This window comes from Ischnura elegans, chromosome 2, assembly GCF_921293095.1.
Source record: "Ischnura elegans chromosome 2, ioIscEleg1.1, whole genome shotgun sequence".
In the NCBI taxonomy this organism is placed as follows: domain Eukaryota; kingdom Metazoa; phylum Arthropoda; class Insecta; order Odonata; family Coenagrionidae; genus Ischnura; species Ischnura elegans.
In genome coordinates, this window is record NC_060247.1 from 129,981,869 (window position 1) to 130,009,332 (window position 27,464).

Below are 27,464 nucleotides of genomic sequence, written 5' to 3' on the forward strand. Positions count from 1 at the left end.
ATGATGTTACGTATCACTTTTAAGGGATCAAACTTTTTTTGTTGAAATGCTATATTTGTCGTTGGAAATTTCTCTGTTGTATCATTATATACTAAGTGGTGACACAGGGAAAACATTAAAGCATCACTCTAATATATAAGGTTGTAGTTGTCGTCTCAAATCTAAAATAAAATCTTATTTTGAAATATTCACTGCTAACCACGGAAATTATTCTAAATAAACTGTAAGTCGGTCATAATCAAGCGATGAATTACAATATTTCTCTGTGCTGGAGTAGATGTCGTGAGTTGGATATGAATTGCAAATTATTCCGTAAATAATGGTTTATGACTTTTTGTCTTCAAAATAGGTTCAATATAGCTGCAAATCTATTTGTCAGATTTAGCGATCCCTTCCTCTCGGAGAATTTGCGTGTACCTTAATTTGAAAAAAGTTTTCGGGAAATTTTAAGAACGCCTTGGCATAGTGTAAAGTTGATTATTGAAAGTCAGCATAAAGTTTTTTACCATCTGAGTAAATTGGTAATTAAGCTGTTTAAGAATATTATAATTCATAATTTTGTATATAATGCATACTTTATGCCTTGTCAAGTAAGTGCTTGAATATGGAAAACTTCATCAATTTCGGCATTTAGTTCTTTTTTATTCGAAGAAATTGGCCGTTAAGCAGTTAGCGGAATTTTTAATTCATACGGATGTAATTAATGCAAGGCCATTAATAATAATAAACGTTTCCTTCATGGTTTCGAGTGATTCTAGTGAGTGTATTTTTCTTCGGCAAATGAAAGGAATTCCATGTCCCCATTCCTTCCCTTGAATGCCTTACCGTATCTTCCCCCTCCCTGTCATTCGAACCAGGCAGCCTCCCCATTAATGAGGTCCTCATTCCTCGTCGCAGCCGCAAATAAAAGCGCCGCGCCTCACTCCCTTTTCTCGCCAGTTAAATATCTCGGCTGCGATAAAATACTGCGGCAGACACTTCTTTTCTCCCCCAGCCTTTCCAATTTTTCGCTATCACAAGCATGCCAGCGCAACATTCAGCAGACCGGAGGAACAAAACTGATGAAAAAGGAAGTAAAACATGTGAAAGGGGATGACGCGGCCTGGTGTCGGCGTTCTTAGCAACTTTGACTGAAAGAGAGGAGCGCCATTTGACCGCTTAACCATCCCCGCACTTGTCTCTCCTAGACCCTCACTTCAGTGACTGAAATGTCGGTTAAAATCGATTTTTCGATAAATCGACTTTTTATCGAAATGGAAAGCTCGATATTTAGCAAAAAACGAAATTAGAACCGAAAGATCGAATTATCAAAAAGAAATTGGCGGTTCTTAAAAAAAACAGTTTGTAACAAGAAAATTATTATTATACATGCGAAAAACATTTCAACAGCATTGATGCTCTGATGACGATGGACAACTCGTGCTTCGAAACGTCGGACTATATGGAGATGGAGAACCTGACCCGGTGGAAAACCCGAGTAACATTCCACTCTTCTATACGCAGGGAAAGCCTGCGGTCATTCTTCTCTCTAAATACACCATTTAGATGGAGAAAAATTCCTAAAAATCAACTTAAAATACATGCCTGAAGGAAAAATTTAGCGAAAATTTACAAATACACGCACATTAAATTTTTGGGATCACCGCTTAGAACCATTTGTCACTAAATTATTTCAGAATGATCAACTGACTGAGATACTTTCTTGAAGATCGAGGGTGTGCCTTTCAAATTTTACCGGCCTTGAAGAAGTGCTTTTGGCGTGGGAAGGATGACGCTATCATTAGCCGGTAGTGACGCTGCTGAAATGAAAGGAAATGGCCGAGATAGAAGTTAAAAAAATCGGTTTTGGATCGAAACTAGAGGACCAAAACTCGATATCGATATCTTCGATGTTTGGCATTTAAAACCCTTTTTATGATATTAATAGAAATCAATCTTTCCATCACTCACCTAGCTACTTTCGCTCACTCAACTCATGGAAAGTTCTTAAACCCTTAATAATCATCGCGAATATCTTCAAAAAGGCATGGCCGTTATTATGAGGGGTTAGATCGTAGTGTTCATTGGTCCTTTATGCTTCAAAAGAAGGGTTGGTGGTATTAATTATGAATATTAGAGATGCTTTGGAAGGAAACCCAGAATTGTATTTTCATAAAGACAGTAATCAACCTGTTGAAGTGATCTTTTTTGCTTGGATTATTTAGAAAAAATTTATGCCTCGTTTATATGATAAAAATATGCTACGAATTCAGGCAGCTATTTTTGGAAATAAGTTTACTTTGTTCATCAGCACATATATCGGACATGAAATATAAGCGCCAAAACTACTTTAGGATGAAAAAATTGTCTGGGATTCCTGCTAGGTTATATTAAATCTCAACTGGCGCTCTGTTTGTATGAGAATTTTTTTACGTTTTTGAAATTATTATTAGAAATTCTGGTAAGAAAATTTAATTTTAACGACAGAAGGAAAAAATCAAAAAGATTTAAAAAAACAACAGATAACACAGTAGTTGAACATGCTATTTTAATGGCAAAAAATTCTTTCTAGAGCTCCCTTTCATCAATCACGGTTATTATCTCTACTTGCTGCTCGTACTGGAGTCATTAAGTGCAATTAACAGCAAACACGTTGGTTAAAAGTTCTGTAGGTTTCTGAAAATGGTTTTGATTTACGTTTCGCTCTGTAAGTATTCAGAATACAGTAGTTTCATCACGTTAGGCCCCACTATTTCATTTGGTAAAGTGTAGGCTAAATAAAACCATATCATTCAAGTTATGGCCTTGAAAATTATGGTCGAAAGTGATTTAATTTAATTTTCCAAATTTTATATTTTTCCTTCCAACGTTCTGGTGATTGTACGCACGAGGTATCGTCACGAAGTGGTGGAAATACGCACCATGCATGTGCTGTGGTAATAGTTTTTGCTTCGTTAGAAGATTTGCTTACTTTCATGCTATCCTCGGACTCATAATTTGAGCTTTTCTCTCTTTTTTTATTTAACCTTCCTCCTCATATTATTTCCTCTTCATATTTACTTCCTACTCCTCCCTTAAAGAATACCCCTTTGCCCTGGGTTTACCCATCCTTGTTGCTCGGGATCACGTCCTCGACTTTCATCCCTCATGGTGCAGGCGCCGGTGTTGTTTACCATTCCATTTTCTTCACCTGGAGAATGGATTCCCTTTCTCTTATGGAAGAGACCCCATTTCGGCCCCGCACCCATCCAATTTCCCACAATCTCCCCTCCGCTGCTGATCTTAGCGTTCACCTTGGTTTCTGCTGAACTCGATTCACTGCCGCGATTGCATTGGTGCGGCTATTCCGGTTCAAGCTTCATATGCCCAGACTGCTTTTGTAAATTATTTATGCAATATTAAAAATAACTAGTGGTCGGGAAAAATCTATTTATGTTATTCTGTTATGTCAAAGTTATTTTGGAAACAAAGAACTGCAGTGAATTGTATTATTTCACGATTGGAGCCACAAAATTTAACTCTAAGATCGGTAGCCAACCGTTGAATTTTGAGTTCCTTTTGCAATAGTTTTAATGATTTATTGTTTGAACCAATTGCAACCATCAGTTGCAATTCGTGAGAATTACCGGAGAAAATGTTTGGTATTTGTTTGCTTCATGTCATATCTGTGACTTTAGCTTTTCAATTAAAAAGCTCTATAATTCAATACAATGTAAATACCTAATTACGAAAAGAAGAACAAGAAGTTTGCTTCGAGACGTTACTTCCAAAGATACTTTCTCTTTATTGAGTGCTGGCGTCTAAATAAGGAGCTTGATTATTGTGTTATCTCATAAAACCACGGAAAATAAATTTAAGAATTCATCTTAACTAACTGACTATGGAATCTCTTCTACGTTTTTGCGGAACCAGACGCTGTTTTTTCACATCTACTTATCAAACGAGAAACCATATCCTTTGTAAGAAGAGAATTCAGAGGCAATATTGGTGTCCGTGTTTGGTAAAGTTTTTGTTTATCATGGCTTACATGGTTTTGGTAATACTGTGCCCGAGATTTGACTGAGAAAGCAGAGTATCCCCTCTATTAGCGAAATGTAAATTTTACTTTATTTGCTGCCAATATCTGTAAATCAGTAAGGGTTTAAGTATGAACTGTATGGTTGTGATACTAAAGCAAGTGAAGTAGTGCTGATGAATCGGATAGTAAAAAATGATTTTACAGAGTGGGGAATATCATTTTTTTTATCATGATACCGTTGTTAGAATTAATTTTCTTTAACTTTAAGGGATTTCACGTTTTTCATCCCACTTTATTAATTGAAAAAGCGCAACATTTGTTTGGCTAGCTATAAGTTTTTTCGTTCATTCGTTCAAAGATTGTCGAAGAAACTTCCGTAATTCAACTCAATAATGTTTTTTATGGTCAGTAAATCTAGATAATAAGCTTTTGAGTCCGGTAACAGGAAATATTTGAAGGTATTCATTTGGATTTATTCATCAAAAAGCTGCAATTTTGCCCAGCATTCTTGTTTATGTTTCACTTTGCTCCTGCTCAGTCCTCTTTCACTTTCCATTTATCTTGATATCCATTCTTGATATTCAATTCACTCCTGATTTTATACTTCAACACGAGCGCACTTACTTGAATACTCCCATTGCCTTATGGATACGAAAATAAACCCAAGAGATTGAAGTGTCACAATCACAATGTGAACCATCAGTAGATTAATTTGAAGCCATTTTGTAAGCAGAAAGCTGGATAACATATGCCAGTCCCCGTAGTGCTCATGGAGAATTCTTTTTAAGGTAATACGCTTTTGTGAAACATTGCAGGCTAAGAATGTGAGACTCAAGATAAAAGTAGGTGGGCAAAAGCATTGTTAGGTGGAGTTATTCAACTATATGGGCAGGACATTAAAGGAAAACGAGTATAACCGCAAGGACATTAGGAAGAGTATTTCATTAGCAAAGGAGGCGCTCACGAACAGAAAAGAGCTTATGAAGGTATAGTCATCTAAGAGTTTAAACAAAATACTTGTGGAGTGGAGCGCTTTACGATGCGGAAACATGGACCCTTAAGAAGGAGGACGGAAAAAACTGGAGGCGTCTGAAATGGGGGTGTGGAGGAGAATCGAGAAGGTGGAGGGTGAGGAGGAGGACCGACGAAGTGCCTGACATAGTGGGTAAGGAGAGACACCCTCTAGATGAGATAAGGAGGATCCAGAAGGCGTGGGTGGAGCGAGTACTGGACGAGAAGGGTGTATTGAAAATAGTGCCTGAGGTAGAATGATGGGTAATTGAGGGAGAGGAAGGAAGACAATATGGTTACAGAGAATAGAATGAAAGGGAGTATGCCCAACTGCGAATTGAAGAAGGATGTAGATTGAATGAAGGAAGACTGCCAGGATAGGTACTCCGTTAGTATTTCATCCAAACCTACCTTAATCGGTATAATTATCAATTAATGATAGAGTTAGCTGCCCTTGTTCGGTAACGGTTTCGCTGTGTAGGTCTTATGTATCTTCAACGTGTTTTTTCTTTCCGGATGCGGATTGAAGCCTATACTTGATTAAAACATTTCTGAAATAATTTACATGGGGCCATATTCATTTCAATTAACTTGCCTTTTTTTAATAAAAAAACTCGTCCTGTTGAGATTCTCGCCTTTGTATTCGTTGTGTGCTTCTTTGTGCTTGAAAGGCATCCGTCCAGTGAATTTGTTCACTCGGAAAACTGCGGAGGTCAGAAGTCGACGGGCGGCGCCGAAATATGTGGCCACTTTGGATGGAATTTTCTCGGGTCAACCTCTGACCGCTCGTTCTTTCTGCCATCGTTTGACGCGACCTTTGCCCAGGGGGTCCCTGCCCAGTCGCCTCACCTGTCAGCCGCCGAATCTGCCGCCGGCACTCGAATATAATTCACTTTGATGGAAGGGAAGAGCGGTATTAACAGGTGAAAAGGGTAGTACCATCTCTTGCGATAAAAATTCTTTGTCTCTTTTTTTTAAACCTTTTTCATCTTTTCGTAGACGTAGACTCAAAAATATTTTTGATGCAAATTTGCTTCTGGATTATAGCCCGTGCTCATTAATACTATTGAAATAAGGCATTGCAATATTTCCACTGAGTTTTATTATTTCACAACGCGTTTCGTCGTTACGAACAATATTATCAAGTGTTGTTCGTAACGACGAAACGCGTTGTGTAATAATAAAACTCAGTGGAAATATTGCAATGTCTTATTTCAATTATATTAAGAACTTCCACCATATCGTGCCCAACATGATACAAGATATGTGTTCATTAAGCTCATAAAAATACGTGATTATTTAAGGCTAAGGAAGCGCAAGCTGGAAAGGCACCCATTGACGAATACAAGGTTGATAATATTTATCATTTTGTTAATGATTTCAGTTTTTACCGTATCTAGCCTCCAATTTTGACAGGACGATACATTCTTCAGTGGTTTTATTTTTTATGATATGCCATGTAGCTCAGTACACACTTTGTAATTCATTGCAATCAAAAAAATAATACTTGTATTTATGAGGCTATTCTAGTTATCTGGCTGGATTTCTAGCTTCGTGTGAAAAACGTTTTATTTTTTCTCGTATAGGTACTAACTGATAGCTTGCTTATCTATATTCCGACTTTGGAAAATAAAAGTAGGTAACCTAAAACAGCTATTTTTTCCATTATTTTCCTAACTTTGCGATTCATAGAAAATGGAATTGCTCTACGTGGGATTACCTAGTGTACAATTCAAGCGAAAACTTTTCGTGAGCTATTTTCCTGTTCAGCTAAAATATGGTTTCCTGCCTATTAGAACCTTGACAATATTTGTACTAGTTCTATGTAACGACGCTTAATTCCGTAGGTTGTAGTGAGCACTTCATTATTTCATTGTTATACTTTCGTTGATTACGTATGTTGAAATCCAGACGCACGTTCCTGTGTATATACGGTCAAAATACAATAATCTCACGGGGAAAGGGCAAACTATAAATGGATATCCAGGAATTTAATGGGTTCATATCCTTCACTTAGGACGAAAGCAAAACTTGATTCTTATTTTTGTTTGGGGGCATTATAATCCCACGCGCGTAGAAATAAACTGAATGGTTCCTACTCTTATTTTAGCCTACATCCGTAGGTAGCTAATTTACAGGAGAGAAACAGTTTACTTTTACCATCTTTTTGTTTCTTTTTTTTAGGGTTTAATTTTTATTTCAACTCTCTCTGAGCCACACGGAGCGAAGCATGTGACCTTTTCACCTTTTCCCAGCATTCCACGAGTCCCACCTATGGACGTGGTGTCTCCTCAAATTTCTGCCTCGCAGCTTTTAACCCCCATCCATTATTTTTTCTCTTTTCACTCCCTATCCCACTTCCCCTTTCTCTCGTCATCCTTACACCACCCCTGGAACTCTCACCACCCCCTACTGCGGGTAACTCTTCTATTTCCCTTCTCTCCACGCATTTACGTCATTACTCTTACGGAAAACCGTTAATGCGCCGATTTCCGCTCGGACACGAGCATTTCAGCCTCGTCGCTCCCCATCCTACAGTCGCCTAAAAACTCGCGTGCCCTAAATCACTATCTCTCCCACACTACGCGCGTCCACACCCACTTTCCTTGCTGAGACCCATCCTATTCTATGGTGTAAAATGTTTGCCCTTTTGCAGTGGGGGTCGTATGTCTTGTTCTCGCATACGCATAATGTCAACCAAATAATAACATAGGCCAACAGTGAAAAAACGTTTTTACTGAAAATACCTTATTCGTATGTTTTTAAAGTTGCTGAATCCAAATATGATGGTTTTAAAGTTGTATCACCCACCATTTATTCACATTTTATAGTTAAATTTATTAAATTTATTAAATCAAGCAATATTTTTAGAATTTAACAGCTTTTTTATAGTTTAATAAAATTGAAAAGGTAGGTCTAATGAACGAAGATAATGGGGGATTATTGTTGGTACTCCACCGAGAAGTTCAGCAAGCGATTCATCGCAGAAAAAGCTACACAAGAATCTTCAGGGAAAAAAAGGGAAAGAAAATGTAGACCAATTCCAGTTGACAAGTGAACCCTTTATTATCACGCTGTAGTAAATACAAACAATTTTATCACGATGTAGTGAACAGTAAATACAAACAATTTTATGATGTAACACAGTGTTTCATTGATTTTCCTGTATGCCATATTAGACTATTAATACTATACCGTATTAGACTAAAATTAGAAATTAGTTTTTAAGTATTAAAATACATATTGCTTGGAAACTATGGGTGATAAAAAAAACTAAGGCCAGGTTTAAATTCGGCACATTGAAATCTATAAAGATCAGCTATTAAAATAAAAAATTTTTTCAAACAAAAGCTTTTGTTGGCCTGTGAAATCAGTTCAAAATCACAGAATGAGTACCTTAAATTTTTATTGAACTGGAACAGGAAGCATAATAGAAAAGATATGAATTTCTACGTTAGCATATTTATCTGATAATTCAAAAAGAGAATTGAAATATAAAGGGACTTACTACTAATTTCATAATTGTCAGCAGGATTATTTTCCCGAATATAATATTTAGTCTGAATTTTTTAAAGCAACTGAGGAATGTCGTAGTTGGGAGGTAATAAGAAAGATACGTTTTTCATTCTTATTAGAGAAATTTACGCTCACTAAACTTGGCGACGGACTATGAAAACTTTGCAGCCCGTGACACTTCACATAACGCATTTCAGGCCATAACATTAAAAGTTAGTTAAAAAAATTATGAATTTGGAACCAGCCTCGCAAACGGCGGAGGTAACAGTTCACAAAATGATAATGTTCCACTTGACCGAGAATCAAACTGAGGACTTTTGGCTTTCCGAGACACTGCGCAGAATACTGCCTATCCATGTTCCTTGATTACAATGGCTAATTTTGTGATGTTCGTAGAACTAGGCGTTAGGCCCTAGCGGCCCATCAAGGATGCTAACCAGACGGAATATAGTCTTCGAACAAGCTACTACAAAAAGAGAACCCCATACCAGTGTTAAAGCCGCACACGGCAGTAGTTAGATAAATGTTTGAACCTTCCGCGTTTACGGCAGTGAAATAGGGTAGATTCCTTCATCAAAGAAAACGAACGGCATTGATTGCGATTCGTTACCCACCATTAGTGTATTCATAATAGACAAATCATTTGGTTTTATAAATACCGATTTAGACGAATGGCAAGGGTCAATTTTATCCTCATTTGAAAAATGCCAGATTGGCGCCCATGCGATGCCACTCCATGTGACGTCACAAGGACTTAGTTTCTATACTAGTAGATAGGAGTTTTACATCGTCTGAGATTACCAATGCATGCATGAGACACAGAGCTCAGGGAAACATGTCTTAATAATCACCAATTAAAACTGGCTAAGGTCGGAAAGTTTTCCTCGTTTGATAAGGTATCAATAGTCCTTATTAAAGCCACGCGCTATCAGCTAGCATGGTACTCTGCTACCTGCTAGCATCCTGTCGTATCAGCGCTCAGAGCCTCGCTCCAAGGTCACCTCACTTGCGGCAGCGGGAACCAGAACGACGTCACACGGGTGTTTTCCCGGCATTCATACCTACCCGTCGCGTTTTCGCGCGCTTGAAAATTTTCACTTGTCATTTAATCGCGAAAAATAGATATCGTCATTAAAAAATCTAAAAGCGTGAAACGCGTACTCCAGGAGTAATAATCTTTCAATTTAGACAATAAAACATAATAGGAAACCACCCTATTCACAATAATTACAATGGGAAATAATTTCTATAGTGGGGTTACTGCAAAAGATGTTTTTTCAAACTTTTCAGACGGACTGGCTCGCAGAGGAAGATGTAACGCAGTGAGTTATTCAATTGTGCGGTGGAATCGGACAGTAAAACTGCCTTTTATGAATACAAGGTTCAACTACTTTTTCCTTAATTGTAAGTTATAAATGCTTCTACTTAGCTCCCCTGCGTTCTATTCACTGCAACGTGACGCAATAAAAATTATTTGACGAAAAATGTTTCTTAGTGTCTCAAACTACTTTTATTTCCTGTGTTTTCATTTTTCAGTGTTGAATTTCCTGTTGAATACTACTTTGAGCGATTGTAGTTTTACTAAGGTTGGGCATATGTTTGCATTTCACATTTTATTTTTAACTGCCTCTTGGATTATATATATCTGTTTTTTTTATTTTTTATTTTGTTATAATCCGTCATTATTATGGGATTAACATTATTTCAATTAGCATATCAATAAAAGCCAAATAACTTGTCTGTCTAATTCTTTTACAAGTACTTATCACCCAGTACTTACTATACAGCTTTTATTCCATAGCTTCAAACATCTTCAACGCAGTGATTATCCTAGTACCAGTCGCACAGTTCCCGCAAGAAAGGGGATTTGAAATATCTTTGTCTTTCACGCAGCGGACACACTCGGGGTGCATGGCCTTCTGCTTCTCGGACGTGTCGTAAACTGACCCTCCCCTTGCTGCATGAGGGTCGCATATGCATTGTGTTTTACGTGTGGCTGAGGGACCGAGTCGGAAACATTGAAATTTAATTAACGTGTTAATCATCAAGAGCCAAGAGACATTTCCCGCAACTTTATTGGTTCAAAGTTTTCGGCAGTAAACTTTACCACTTAGTTTCCTAATGTCCAAGGCCATTTCGCCCCTCTTATGAGCCTAAGACCATAATGCAAGACGGGCCCGAATGCGAATTGCTCTCAAGAGATTCTGAATTGGATCTTTTATGATAGGCAAAGGTAATGATGATAAACACTTGTTCTTCCCAGCTGAATTTTCATCAGTGCATTTTCCTCAATATTTCATTCACTTCAAATTGGTAGAATTTCGTTTATAGTTGACGTAATGCCTTAGTAAGGTAAATGCTGGATTACTGGTCGAAGAGTGCAGAATTCAAATTCTGTTTTTAGCTTTCGGGGATCCCATCTAATTCCTCGAGATAGCCCAGGAAAAGGAACTACCCTGAAAGTATGAAATTCACACGCCTGCAGTTCAGTCAAGCGTGAGCTCAACCCTAGCCTATAAATCAAGTCAAATTGCAACTTGAATCACTGGGTGAGCAGTGAGATGGTTAATTACAATTTACCCCATATTTACAGCACCTTAACACGTTTGTATCCACGTTATCTTATTCTTCATAAACACGCAGAAGAATATACGAAAAATAACTTCACGTTATTCCGGTATTGAACCATAAATAAAGAGGGTAACCAGAGCATGAATCTAGCAAAAATGAAATATATTACCTTCGTCCATATCAACCCTCTTGGTCCCTCTTGTCTATCCCTCGGGTGTACTCTGTCCTTAACAAATGTATTCATACCTCCACACCCCCTCAGCTGGTCTTGATTGCCTTATTTCTCCTTTGGTTCATTTCTTCTGCATTGCACTGGGCTTACTGTTCCCTGATTCCCTCTCGCTTCACTGGCAGGGTTCTTTTCTCTCTAACTTTCCCTTAGTCAATACGATTCCACTTGCCTTCGTATTTCAATGCACCTGAGGGAAAAACACCTAGCTGCATGACGCCAGTTTTCTAGCGCTGCAGGTTAGCTAGTCAGTCAACAGAGCTATAAGTAATTCAATGCGAACTTTATGGAAAAATTTCCCCCTTAAAAAAGAAGAATCCATATTAATGATAGTTTGCTAAAGAAATTTTAAGGAAAAATGCTTCTTAGAAATTCATTAATTTCTCTGCCTATTCATATTTTAAATTCTGACTAAATGTTAAATACAGGGTGTCCCTTTTATCTTGACCACCCGAAATAACTTTTTGTCGAGATGCAAATTCAAAAATGTGTCAAGCAAATGTTCATTAGCCTTCAGGGGGACATTAATCAGCATGATTGCCCTCCTTGTAGCTTTGTTTTTTTACAAATACATGAACAGCGGTATGTCTTTTTTAAATGGCACCCTATATTTTTAATTCAGCAATTCATTTCCTCTCCTAAAGACTTATTCAAAAATGTAGCAAAGTGGACCATTAACATAAACATAACATTATAAAAACATAAGAAACTCGTCCACTTACTGCAGTTAGCAGTAAACAAATGACAAGCAAGTCAAAACATAATGCAAAAGTTACGAGGACTCCCCTGTAAAACAGTATTGTACATTACATGTACCTTGCCCAGGAGTCGATCATTCAAAGGTGCCCAAAGTGGTGACCCTGTACAACGATACATTGGTTCACTCGTTGAATGAAAGACTTATTTACTCCTTCCAGTGTTGCCGGCTGAAGAGAATTACAACCACGTACGATACGTTCCTGCATAACCTTCTTAACGCTGTGTTTATGTTAATGGTCGTCTGTGCTATAATTTTGATAAGTCTTTATGAAAGGAAATGAATTGCCGAATAAAAATTATAAGGTGCCATTTACAAAAGACATACCACTGTTCATATCTTTGTAAATAAAAAAGTTACAAAGGAGGCAATCACGCTGATTAATGTCCCTCTGACGGCTAATGAACATTTGCTTGACACATCTTTGAATTTGCATCTGGACAACAAGTTATTTCGGGTGGTCAACATTAATGGGACACCCTGTATATACATTTAGGAAAATGTTCAGTACCTGAGTAAAACAGTTTTTAATCTTTTGTTTTAAATTTGCCAGCAAGACTTAATTATGAGCTGATTTAGAGGACCTAATATTTTGCTGTAATAGATTATCAATTTTCATTCGTTCAGTCCATACTCATTTTGCATTGTAGAAATTGGCAAGATTTTGTGGTATGGTTTGACCGCATGAATACTTTAATTCCTTTGTTGTTTTTCGATTATGAGGTTCAAAGATTCTCAAATTTCGATTTTCGTTCTCGTTTCTCTTGATCGTTTTCTTCTAAGGAACGCTGTTTCATTTTTTCTCCTGAGTAAGTGGAAGTTGGGTGGACTCTGGCGCAAACACGTTGGTGGGGGCAACCTTTGGAGCTTCCAATTTCCTCCGCAGCCCTCTTTGCGGGCCTCCATCTCTACTCTTCCTCTTCCCTAACTTTCCCTAGCTTTCCCACATTACCAATCCTCCATCCACCTCCCTCCCCTTTTCTATCCATCGAATAATTCCTTTTTTTGCTGCTTCACTCTCAATTTTTACCTTTCTCTTCATTCACTTGTTACTCCACCCGAAAAGCAGCCTCAAACAGTATTGCCACGTACTTTTCCAGAATGACTTCCCTGCCTGCAAACAACCAATCCTCGTGTGGTGCAAAATTGAATTCCGTCTGTCTGTCTCGTATCTCCATAACCTTATGTGTACATTAATATTGGCGAGTGTGTTTGTTCTACCAAAAGAAGTGGGAAATAGGCTTAATTCTGCCATTATTGAGGTCGAATCCCTACACTTCAAATTTTAATTACATATCTACGGATGATGATAATATTACGGATATTATTTTTTATTTTTCAATGGCACACAGTCGTTAAACATTACAATTCTCAAGTTATTCATACACATAGTTGAAAGGTGGAGACAGTTAATGGTGTTACAGGAGAGAGCAAAGTAATAGTACCAATAACTCGATCTCCTTTATAATAAAGATTCGACAATTACAACCCTCAAAAAATATATGAATTCATCAATGAGTTTTCCAAAGTCGATGATAAATCGTAATATTTTGTATGCATTCATTACCATACTGTATGATGCACAAAAATGTTGTACTCCGAAAAAATGTGAAAACAGCTCTACTTTATTAGACATTAATCTTGGAGAACAGAAAAAAGGGAGCTGTTTGAAGTAGAGAAGAAAGGGCATTGTTGATTAGGAATAGGTGAGGAAACTTGGAAAACTGATTGGCATTTGGCGTAGTAATTGAACAAATTCTAATGGGCAAGATGTTAAGCGGTAATATTTTAAAATATGTGGAGCAGTCGTAAAAATGGAGTAGGATATATTTCATGGATATTAAAAAGATAAAAAATAAAGATGCTATCCTAAAAATAGAATATTGAAAGTTAACTATGATTTCTGATCTTCGTTCGTCCAGGATTAAAACCTACCTTTATCTCATAAACTTCATGTCCATCAATTTCAATTTCCAATTCCAAATGTCCATATCTTTCATAATTTCTTGTCCAAAATCGTAAGAGTGCCTTTGTTGTTAACTTAGTTACCTCATGCAAAGCAAAATCATTACTGTTATGCCGGTAACGTGCAAGAGTCCTTAAACTATTTATTTCTTTTGATTCGTTAATTAATGAAGCCGTTGAAAATCGTACTTTTTTCTCCATCAACTATATCTAAATATTAATTGAATAAACCGTGGCAAACCAACTTACATAACTTTTAAACGCATGAATAAATACAATTAATTAACAAGAATAAATATAATTTTACAATATGAAGTTTGAAGGGCTGTTTCGACAATTTTAACCACTTGCTGCTACAAGGTTCCTTAAGTAATTATATGGCCTGGATCCAGAAAACATGCCTTGTTTTCCTGCGCAAATATTTGTACGAAATGTTTATTTGCCTTTCAAGTAGGCAAAAGCCTGTTGAATGAACTCAATACAGTATTCTTCTGACTAAGCTTAGAAAAAGACTCTGCGGTATAGTCATGGGTGAAGCTTTATGCAATAGGAGGAAAGAAAAGAAGCAATGGACGACGAAAGATGATTCAGCAGAAAGGACTTGGTGTGGCGTGCCTAGCGGGTAACAGGAGCTCGTGTTGCCTGCGCAGTTATTTGTAATTAGTGGGGAGTTTTAGGATGGGGAGGGTCAAAGGCAGAAGAGGCGTGGACGGGGAAGAAGGATCTGACTGCAGCTCTCTCTTGTTGGCTTGGCGAAGGGTGGTAAAGGGGGATATTGTTGGAGATTGAAGTTGAGGGAGGGGATGCCGAAGGTTTTACGGCAGAAGACGTTACGGTAGAGGAGGAGGAGGAGGTGGTCGGAGGTGAATATTAGATGAATGTGATTGCGATATCCTCTGAGGAGAGTGTGTGGCAGTGTACTCCGGGGAGCAGGGACGGTGTCTTGGGAAGGGGGCGGGTGGCGAAGAAGTACTTTTCCGAGTCGGTACTAAGGGTGCATCCGAGCGAGGGGGAGAAGGGAAAATGCTGTGGTGTGAGGGAGATCTCGTATGCAAGTGAGCGAGGAGACAAATGAAGCTAGCCGAAAAGAATAATATCAAAATATATCCAGTTTTTCTAAGCCCTTTCTTAATTCACCTCAATCTTTACTTACAGCCATATATTTAGGGCGAGGCTGTGTGGTGGTTTCACTCTTCATTCTGTAAAAATTAGTGATGGGTCGATTCCAAAATTTTATCGATTCCGATCCCGATTCCGATTCTGACATTTCGATTCCGATTCTACCGATACCGATTCCATCGATTCTGATGCCATAGGCTCCAAGAAAAATATCACTTAATTCCAGGCAACAAGAAAACCACTTTTTAAAATATTACTCTGTGAAAGAGTCAGTCAAACAAAAGCATCTTTCATATCATCACTATGTAATTAAAATATAATAGCTAAATTTCAAAACAGAATATAGGTACCTGAAAAGTGATGTTACATGATAGGTATTACTTTAGAGTATTAGCACTCATGTTTAAATTTAAAATAAAAGTATCTCCTTTAATATCTATCTTTTATTGATAATATCTTATCATTATCAATAATGTCTCACAAATTTAGTCTCCTTTTACAGACTTTAAATTTTTGCTCAGAAAGCAAAGCATCTTCACTCTGTCAGCTGACAGAGTTAAGATGCTTTGCTTTCTAGGATATCCTAGGATATCCAAGGATAAAGCCTGTTGCATTTTACATCACATACTTTTCCTGCAGAACTAAATGTCTTTCGCTGAACACAGTGGATGGCGGTATGGCAAGAAACCTCTTCGCTAATACTTTCAGCCATGGGTAGGAGATATAAGTCTTTCGGTATTTCCCAGGGAAGGAATTTGGTGGTGCATTCATCTATGATAAATAAGCTTCCACTTCAGCTTCAACAGTGTTTGCTATGGTGACTTTGGGTACTTTCCAAATGCATCACTGTATCTTGCAAGATACTATATACCTGTCACAGGCTCCCTAGTCTGCATTTGCTCCTTTGGAATATAAAAGGGATTTCCAAGTAGCACTTTTTGATCTCGAGTCGAGTTGAAAATTACTCGCAAGTATCAAGTCGAGTATGATAATTTCTGAACCAGGCAATACAGCAATGCATACTACAATTCCGCGCGACTCACCTCAGCGAAGGTGGAAAGGGAAAAAGGGTATCAGTTGTTGCCTTTCGTGGAAACTGTTCATTTTTCTCTCTCTTAAGCATGGTGACTTAATTTCTTCACTTTACTTCAATACCCGAGCCATATTTCTTATGCGTGGGATGGTTCCGAAAAATATCCAATCCTTAGTATTTTCTTTCGAGTAATGCGCTAAATGGCCAAGTCGATCTATACATAATCCTTTTTAACATCCTCATTTTAGTGTTTTAAGTCAATTAAGACGATTATCCATGCTTTACATGACGATTTTCAAGACTAATGTTTTAAAAAACTTGAAAAATCGGCCTCAGTTACCGAGCCTCAGAGGTCCGCGGCGTGTAGGTCAGCCTTGACGCGCGATTGAAAAATCGCTCTTATTTCCTTCGTCGCAAACTTTCTTTTCAAGATTTCTACTTAGTAATCTTTAGAAATCTCTACTTTATATTGTGGTTCAAATTTTCCGAGTTATATTTTTCGTAAACGAAAGATAATGTCTACTTTATGTCAAATTTCACGTGAAAAACGGGTCGGCCATTTTGCGTTGTAAAACCAGACAGATGAGAGCCAAAATCTTCAAAAGTCATTGAAAATACAAGAAAAGCACCATGTCAAAGGAATATTGCGTTTTTTTATCCCATTTAACTCATCCAACGCAAAACCACCTGGATAAATTCAAAGATTTTTTGAGGAAAAACGATATGTCGCGTGGCATTGAAAAATTGGTCATGTTTGGGCCACTGTATCTCACTAAAGGGTCGTATTTATGTCAAACGGCATATAAATCTATATCTGGTAATAATTTATGAGTATTTACGCTAAGTTTCAAGTCTCTATCCCCAAAAAGGTCATTTTGGACTTTATTCCAGCTTTTTCCGATTTCGGACCAGTGCGCGCCAGGTAGGAAGACGATCGGCCGCCGCGGCTGCCGTAAAGGTATTCGGCGCCCATGTCGACAACTAGTGTATTCGGCAAGCTGAAACTATCAGGCCAAGGCATTAGGATGACTTATCGGCTTTAAAAACTGCATTATAACACGAGTTTCATGATAGCACTTCCTGACGGCAGATCGCTAGGCCTACTATACTCGAAAGCTCATAACCTTAACTACTCGACTCGACATTCGTAATGCTACTCGAAACGCTCGAGTCGAGTACCAACTACTCGACTCGACTTGAATTTTCGAGTACTCGCACATCCCAGGAAGATATGTGTTTTATTATCACGATTACGAGGCGCGAAAATTCAAATGAATTTTGGAAACGTGGTCGTATATTTTGTGGTTTGAAGTACTACTGGAATCGGAATCGATTTTTCACCTTGGCAAGTACTCGTTTTCGATTCCGGTTCTTGGCCGAGAATCGAGGAATCGAAGAATCGAGGAATCGAACCGACCCATCACTAGTAAAAATGCAACGTGCTGCGCTAGAATATTGTATGTCATATAATAATTATAATGGCTATCTGTTTGGCTTTTACCATAGACCTCAATTTTATTATATTTATGGATTAAAAACCATTCAAAGCAATAATATTGCTGAAGTTCTTTACTACTGGTTTCTTCATTACCGTGTCAGTTGCTGTGGCGATCAGTGTCACTTCGGACACGAAACACTATTTTCCGTTGTCATGGAGAGTGAGTGAATCCTTTTTCTGGATCCTTTCTTGGTGTCTATTATGCGGGGTGTATTATCCCAGCAAATCCCAGCTGCTAAATTTTCGTCCGCCTTAAGTGCTCCGTGACTCTTTCAAATGAGACGTCCCATGAGTTTCTGTAAAGAGTGAGATAGAGCACAAAATTTCGCATCGTTACTGTTCTCTTTTCGAATTCGATCCGTTCAGTCCTGAAATGCTCCCCTCGCTTGAGCACTGTGCCACGGCCGGAAGGTATCCTTAAATAGAAGAACGAAGGCGGAGAGACAATTGCAGAGTCTTATAGGAAGAAGAAGGCGGGGAAATGTGAAAACGTGATGATATTTTTTGTGATTCAAGGAGCCGTCCGAATAATGAACCGCTTCTGATTGAAAAACAAACTCCCCAATTCCTTTCCTGCCGGCCTCCTAGCAGTCACGGTATATTCTTGAACGAACGCGAACGCTTGAAGCTATTTTACTGCAGTGAAGTGGGCGGGCCACAGCCATTGAAATAGTTGGATTATGGGAGCCCATACATTAATAATCGCTTCTTCCGGGCTAAAAAATAATGTACGTCTTCCTTTTTTCTCTCTTCCTTCTTGGAGCGGTATGGAGCGGTTCCTACAAAACTTCTGTTTTGATAACCGTGCCCTCTACGCCGCCGCAGTAAGATGGCTGGAAGCGGTCGTGACAAGGATAGGTGATATATTCATGAAACCTATTAATTCGTCGTATTTCCTTGTATGTAAATGCCCATTCCTCAACTTTATTTGAATAGACCTCTTGTAGGTTGCTGACAGGTAATGTTGCAAAAACAACATACTGCTCCAATGTACGATTTTTATTTAACGAAATCGAGTTTCACTGAGGTGGGCACAGTGTTCTACTGCCACCTCTCTTATAGTTCTGACTCTCGCAGTGGCTTCTCCGCCAGTCTTATATACCCTGGAACTTCGGGTTTTGGTTAGATGCGGAAGTCTCGCCTTGTTGACCGTCCTCGCCTCATTGACCGCGTTGACCAGCGTCGGCGCGTCGTACTTGCTGTTAGACTCGCCACACTGTGTAATCTCACTTAATGTGGGATGTTTTGGGAGGTTTCAATGTAATTAAGTGAGTATTATAACTATTTTAATTTTCGAAAAGTATTTCTTAATCATAAATATGGTAGCATGTTTCCAGTAATGTCGTTTACTTGTGATACGTTATCAAAACATGGGGATTCTATGCTCATTTATTATGCTAGATAGTTGCGTATTTGAATGAGTACGAAACCGAGCGTGTTTATATGATCATTCGTGAAACAGGATATCATTTAAGTTTGATCGCACTTTTTTGGAATCGTTCTGCCTCTCATACCTACATCCTGATTGCATCAAAGGAAAACAAAATTGGGGCACGGGCATGCAAAAAATAAATGGAAAATTTTGGAAAGTATCGCAGTATTTTTTTCTCTCATTTCTTTGTTTCCCGCTTCAAATAAAAGTTTTTATTTCCCTTATTCCTTTGCGGGCTCGCGGTATTTGATGGGTAATTCGGTTATTCTGCGAGTTTACTCCCGTGGGAACTTTTTAGAGCTCCAGCCTTCATCTAAGGGGAATAAGAGATACATATTTTGTTCCCCTCCTTTCTCGCTCCGAGCGCCCTAATTTCGGAGAACATTCATGGCTTCGGCTTCCGCGGAGAAATGCCACCCGCCCTAATTTCGGCCTCCATCTTTCCTTTCTTCTCTTCAGAACAGCCTCAAACTTGCATTCAATTATGAATTTGAAAGAATTTTACTCACCGCAGCACCGCATATATCCCTTTAATTTACACTTGCGGGCTCGCGCCTACAGATACAGAAGACGCGCCAAGTTGAATTTTGTCGGGAATTCGCATGCAAGGGTATGGAGAAAGGTTTTTCATATTTCTTCTACTGTAGGCATCGAGTATGATAATTTTCTGAGGTGAGTTCGAAGTAAGATGTCTTAAAAGTCCGGTTTTAAGAGAAGAAACTAAATGAGTACTTTGAATTCGTTATATTCAAGTAAATTGTGGGATATTAGTTGTTATCAACAAATTTTATGCATAATAGAATGAAGAATTAACCTAAAACTTACACTTGTAAGCGTTTCTCTTTGCACTTCTTGAATATAAGTTTTAAAAAGCGAAGCTCATTCTACGGCATAGTAATGGATTTGGGCTAAAATTATTAAATAACAAGTTTATGTTAGATTTTTGAAAAATATCGCCACTTACTCCATGCTACATACTCTGCCTCGACCCTATATATAGCACGAGTAACGGTATAAGCAAAGATAGCAGGGTTGACTTCGTTCTGCAGCTTTTAATAAATATGGAATACCGAGTTTTTCTTTGCAATAAAACTTCCCATCTCACAGTTTCATGTATTCTAGCCTTGGGTTTATTCAATTTATTCCAGTACCACGCAGTTTACCATGCTATTTAGCATAATTTTTGTGTCACAGTTATCGAGAACTTCAAATTAATTGCTTACAAACGCTCGTTTTCTCTCTCCAGTCCTTAGCTATGCATCGTATTTTTGCGGCTATTTCATCATAGAGAGGGGATATGGTGCTGTTTTTTTAACTCACCTGTTTTCCTGTCGCTATACGATACCCTGTGAGAAGTTCCAAGGAGGTGAATGGGAGAGCACCTCTGGACCATTTACTGAGGAGTGAGATAAATGCTGGGACCCTCATCCCTTGTAACTTTAATGGTAAATAGTGAGTTCGCAATGAGAGTTTATACATGAATGTTGGTCGGTAACCTTGAAATAGGAATGAAAAAAAAATTTATATCGTCCATTTCCATCAAGCCCCTCCATTACGCTAGGATATTAAAATTCACCCTTGTCTGAGCCGTAACTTTATAGCGGCAGAGAAGTCAAGAGTGGAAGCATTCAAAGTGAAGTGCTACCGAAGAATGATGATGATTGAATGGATCAACCACTGAAGTAATGAGGAATTATTAATTTTGCGTCGATATTGTTGATAAAAGTACTACACTGCACATTTTTTTATGATGGGACGAATAACAATTTTCTTATTTCATTTTATCATGGTAAAAATTTATTTTTTCCTTCGTGTCAATAAAACGAAGAAATATGCGTGGAAAGACGTTGAAAAAATATGCCGCTAACTGTCTTCATTAAGAAGGATAAAATATAATATATATATAAGCAATAAAATAATGGATTATTAGGACGCTGATTCGCGATATCCGACTACACGATGCAATAAACGCGGAATAAATTCGGCTTCAAAGCAAATTTTATCTGACTGAAGTGCAAAGACATTATAAATATTTTGCGTTATTAAAACACATTCTTTCTGTTGTGCATTCCATGTGGGGATTACATCACTAGGAATGAATTCTGCTGTTTACAGTAATGTTGATACTTATCAACATATTTTTTTGAAAAATAAAAAATACCATGTGTACAAGATTAAAAGTGCGCACCCGTTTCAAAGCTATTGTACGCTATATTGTACTCAATACTATTGCATACTCTTTTCTTTTACAGAGGCTTGCCATAGACGGCCAATGTCGTAGGGCTCAAACACATCCATCTTTCCTATAATCCTCCTCGTCATCAGCGGCCATGTTTCCGCCTTTCACACCCGCCCCCCAATTACAACGCCTTCATTTTTGACGGACTCCATATAATCTCCATGGCCCAGTATTTACCTTCTCGAGGTGTATAACTGGAGTCGTGAAATTAAATTGGTTCCCATAGAAAAGGAGGCCAAGAGTCTCAGGTGGCTTCTGAGCTCCTTTGGGGGCACATGTGAGGCTTAGTGCTGTTCTGATGCCACAACCTCCGTGGCAGCCAGGGAATGCAAAAGGGAGAGGGACGGCTGGTTGTGGAGGCCTATTGGGCGAAGGGAGTTCGTGTCCTCCCCGCAACCCATGCGAGGGGTAATTCAGGAGGGGGAGTGAGGGGACGGAGGATTTGTTGGGGGTGAGGAGAGGGGAAGGGGTGGGCAGTAATTAAGAGAAGAATTTTCGGTGGGTCTCTCAATGTCCCTTGAGGAAACCCGGGCCCAATTACGAGGAAACCAGTCGCTGATGGAATAGGCTAGAACTTATGGCCTCATCTCGCTCTTTCCTTTGGGACTCCTCACCAACCACCTCTTACGCTGCTCTCACTGCCGTATTAAATAAGATAAAGTCCCTCTCTCGGTGTCAAAGGCCTTCTTATCTTAACCCGGTAACGCCTGAATTAAAAATTTTCTGCGATTTTAGTGGTAATCATACGTTTTAATACGAATGAAATTCTGAGTCATTCAGTGCAAGTTTTATTCTTTTATCTCTAATAGTTTCCAAGATACAGCCTGGTACCATATGGTACCGCTAGGCGTTTAAGGGGTCAAAAAAACGAAATTTGAAAAACTTTTCGGAAAACGCATTTTTAAGCCAAAAACGTTAAATATTTATTATTTTCCGGAAAACACATTCATTTTCATCCAAAATTACGCTAAAATATCGATAATATTCAATCAATTATTAAATATTATTGTTTATAAAATAGAAGTTATGTATAATCGACGTAGAAATCAAGAATAACATGATTTTAGCGTTTCACTCAGTCGTTGCCGCATATGGAAATGAACAAAGCAGTCACTGCATTGCATTTCAAGCATTCTGTTCTTATTTTACTGATTCAGTTTTCAGTAGCACACCGTCCCCGCTTGGGCTTGGATTTTATTTGTTGATTGTTCCCGTCGAACCTATCAGGGGCACTGGAAAGAAGATAGGCCGCTGTCAGTTGAATGCGATCTTTGAAACATGAATCAATTACAAATCTATTTCTTTAGCAAAGTACCCCATTCCAGTCGCACTTCTGGTAAATTGAGCACGTCCTTGATATTTTAGGGGATCCTATTATCCAGCTGTGATTACACTACTGGCCATCGGAACTCTAGCTGAGTTATGTTTTTCAGGATTTCCGCATCAGCATCCATGCGTTGGGCGTCATTGCATCCAGAATCCAAGTAAAAATGGGCCACGACCATTTTGTCGCCTCACATTCCTGAGTTTTACGAAGTAGCTATCTGAACTATTGATGCACTGCACTTTCTAGCCAAACCTAATTAGCTTCCCCCGCAAGAATTGCTAACAGCTATGTCTTCCAAAAGAGAACAACATCGACTCATTGAAACTCAAGGACTGCTTTCCTCTGAAATATCCGCCGAATCTTTCTTTTGCCATGCCCATAAAAGGGCGCATTTTCCACGTCTTATCTGATTCATCTATAGCCGTGTAATCACCGCAATGAATAAACCTACGAAGTTGATAAAAATCTTTTACGTCTCATTGTGTAATAAACAAGATTATTTCTGGCGTTTAGTGCTGCCTCACAATAGTGCCTTTTACTGGGAGTCGTTTTATGCCAACTTATAAAAAGAATTGCAACAAATATTTTCAGTACCTCATGTGTTATATTTGGGTCATAACAGTTTCAGAATTGTACACACCTATTCGACTCTAACACTTAGTGTGTAAGGACATTTTCGTCAAAGAACAGTTCAAATATTCTGGTTGTGGATGCTTCATGAATCAGTGAGTTGGTAATCAGGATTACGAGAAATCCTTTCGTGCTTTACGATCTCTTCATCATCAAAAACGCGTCGTTCCTCCCTATTTTTATACCTTTTGGGTGCTTTACGGCTCTGTCCAGTTTCACTACACTTTTGAAAATTCTCAGACATTTCTTGAGATAAACTCAGCTGATTGCCCACCTTTTCGAACAACAACTTCAAATTCGGGCAGAATTGGCGTCCACTCGTTATTCCATTTTCCTCAGTCAGAAGGAAGGTATTCATCCTCTCTTTGCTGCAGTACATGCTATATTATAAGCAGTATGTGTAAGTTATTTCAGTTTTACTAGCACATGAAAGTGTGAAAAGTATCGGAGTGTGATTGAGATACGTTAGACAAAAATTAGGATTAGGCTGCTCTTGTCGAAGTGATGCCTGTCGCGTGGTCGTCTCTTGCCGCCAGCCGTCATTGAATTTTCCCCTTAGCAAGCCCCCTTATTCCCCATCATACCCCCTTCCTAATTGAGTACACGGATACTCTTCCTATTCATGTTTTTCTAAATAGGATTTAGGTATGCAATTATACCTCCCACTCCTTGAGACCTCGTGAGGGTACGAGATTCTAAAAAAATGCGGACAATTTAGGGCCTGATGTACTAGGATGACGTCCTTATAACAAAAAAATTAATTTATGTACACATTTTGTATGTGTTGTAACAATTAAATAACGCAAAATTTATAATATAAATGATGAAAAATAAATAATTGTAAAATAAATAACTGTTAGAAAACGAAAACAACAGAAATGTTCGTATTTACGCTTTCCGCCAAAAAATGGTAGTGCAAGCGCCTAGCGGTACCATATGGTACCACCAAAATGTTTTGCATCATAACATCCCAAATATTAAGCTCACATACAAAAACCATACTTAATATGAAATGTACATGTTATAACAATCATAATTACATTAAAACATCTTCGTATTATGAGTACATAAGACGCAAGTAAAGAAAATCGAAATGCTTGCACTAAAAATTCCGTTTTTTTCGCATAGCTGAAAATTCTCAATTTTCAAACGGCTCTAAATACGTTAATTTCAGCTTTAAAAAAGCAAACTTTTCGAGAAAATGTAAATAAAAACATTCTTATTATGTTTAAGCTTTCAAAAATTCAAATTAATTACAATTAGTGACAAAAACGTTACGTTTAGCATTGCGCTACCGGCTGGTACCATATGGTACCGCTAGGCGTTAACGGGTTAAGACGTCTCTATATCCGATTGAATATGGAGTTTATTATTTAAGAATGTCATTCAAAATATGAGGGCCACGTTAAAAATATTATTTTTCTCAATCATAATTTCGGAAGGGAAAATCGATACTAAGTATTTCCTTTTGATCCATCACATTTAATGGGGATTCTATGAAACAATGTTTCGTGAACACTGTAGTAATAGGACTGTTAACTTCCTGCCGGAAAAATTTGCACACCTACTTCGGATATCCGTCATAATGATATGAGGCGGAGTATAGACGTGAAATTATGATGCAAGAGTTTAAAAAAATAATTTTCATATTTTACCATGAAAGTATATCGCCTGTGGAGAAAAATTATCGCAGCCCTATGATAATTATCGCTACCTGAGATACAATGCCGTTACAATTGCCTTCCAGTAGAATTTGGGTGAACATTCGATTTTTTAATTAGGTAGGGGTGAAAAATAATCATTTTCTGTTTTATGAGTATTTCCGAATGAATTATCAAAGTTATAAAACTCTTAGTATTTGTCTCAGAATGAATCTAATGATGTATGCTTGATTATCAGTCTAAAATATTATTTCCAACGGAGGGAGTTTCTAACTGGGTGAATTAGAATTTCAGAAGTCGAGAGAAGGACGGAATATTATTTTATAAACTCTAAAACAGAATGTCGCCTTTCTAGACTACAGTCGAGATAAAATAGTGTCGCTCAATATAGCGTTCTTTGCTTGCGTACTTTCCATCAAATCATTCCTAGAAATTCTCCCCTCACACTAGCGTCAACTCTTGCTCCAAAGAGCATGTCACCCGGCTAGTCATTTACCAAGCCCGAAATCCTTTAATGCCCTGCTCTTGACCCTTAAACTATTGGGAATGATTATGCACGTCTCTACCTAATCTGCGGTAAAAGCGTGCGGAACGTTTGACCCAGTTTTTTACTTGCTCTCCTAGCTCCTTCTTACATTTTTATGATCTAACTCTTTTTCTTTTAGAAGGGGAAAAATGGAAAACTGGGAAGTCTCTTTTTTTGCTCAATCTTGTCCCTCTCGCGCTGAATAGGAAATATTCCATCGCAAGGAGATGCAAACTTTTCTTTCGATATTCTTCTTTATAATCAGATAGACCTATATTAAAATATTATGTAAAAATGGATTTTCTTGATTTTTTTAGCAAATAAAGCAGAAATTCATGAAAAAAGTTGATAAAATATTTGGCTTAGAAATCTCCGTCTACGAAAAAAACGTTGACTCTCCGAAAACAGATGTTTACTGAGTCGTGAAATAATGGCGAACGCCATGGATGATTGATGTCAATTTTGAAAAAAAAATCGATACTTTCGCCTAAAAATATTAATTGAAGTTTAATGTTTTGATCTACTGTGATAAAATAAGGATTGTTCAGCTCGTGTATTATGTTAGTGTTCTCATGCATTCATAATATAAATACCCAACCGAAAAATCAAAATAACATATAAAGATGGAGGTCTCGTTGAGAATAATATCAAGGAACAGAAAATACCACCAGCCTTACGCTGGCAAACAAGCCCAATCAATACACCATAAATTTTATAGCGGTTAACTTTGGTGGACGTAGCCACTTATTTATTGTTTTTATCATATAACTGAATCAAGGAAATACGCTTTAATGGTTAAAGAGATCTGATATTCCATAATTTCAATAAGTATTGAAGTACGCTATAGTTTTCAGTGCTTAATGAAATAAATTGCATTTATTTCATTTTGTTATAGTATTCTACTGATTAAGATAGGTTTCCATGGAGTACTAAAGAAGTGATCTGGGAGCCTCCCTTTCCTTCCAGCACTGCCTTCTTCAATTCACTGTAAGGCCTACTCCCTTTCAATCCATCTAAAAATCCTATTCTTTTCCTTCCTCTCCCTCGTTAACCCAACATTCTAACCTCTAGCACCATTTTCAACATCCCCTCCCCGCTAAGTACTCCTCCCATCCATACCTTCTGTTTCCTCCGCATCTCATCTAAAAGCTGCCTTTCCTCGCCAACCATATCCAGCACTTCGTCGTTCCTTTTCCTCTCCGTCCATTTCACCTTCTCCATTCTGCTGCATACCCACAACTCGAATGCCTCCAATCTTCTCTCGCCTTCTCTCCTCAGTGTCCACGTTTCCGCACTGTAGAGAGCTACACTCCAGGTCAAGCTCTTCACTTAAATTTTCTTTAAAGTCTTACTTAACGATCCTCTCAGAAGCTTATATATTGATACACAACTTCTAAAGAATAATTTGGAAGAGCAGTTCGCTCCCTAAAGACCGCCGCTTATGTATCATGCCACTATATTTTGCCATTATATCGTGCCGCTATGTTTGGGCTAAGGGGTATTTATTTTAGTCCCAAAAACAATTCATTATATGTGTTATGTATTATTTTCGATTGACCTTAGATTTATCAGATTCTCATTTTTCCCATAATTGCAATTAATCAATACTTTCTCCTTCTTTGCAGCACTTCGACTGCCGCAACCACATTCGAGTGATTCAGCCCATGAATGACGGAGGGCGCCTATATATCTGCGGTACCAACGCCCACAGTCCCAAGGATTGGGTCATATACGTGAGTATTTCCCTTTTTTGTTTTACGTATTGCTAGGGGAGAATTGGGGCCGAAAGTTTTATTTTCGTTGAATGTTGAAATAATATGATTTTAGACCATATATTGGAGTATTTTACTTTACACACGTTAAATCCAAAAGTCTCTTGTCGATTATTGAAAATTCAATTGAATGAAAATTGCTCAATTTCATGAAATTAATGAGAGTCAAATGCGTAGTCAT

General features: G+C 38.1%; 1 protein-coding gene across 1 annotated transcript in view; it reads left to right on the plus strand.

Annotated features, from left to right (window-relative positions):
- The window catches only part of LOC124154635 (semaphorin-2A-like), a 578,813-nt gene that overhangs the window by 521,522 nt on the left and 29,827 nt on the right, over positions 1–27,464 (plus strand). Inside the window, exon 5 of the mRNA XM_046528477.1 lies at positions 27,137–27,244. Within this exon, the coding sequence (XP_046384433.1) occupies positions 27,137–27,244 (108 nt within the window). The remainder of the gene's footprint in view (positions 1–27,136; positions 27,245–27,464) is intronic.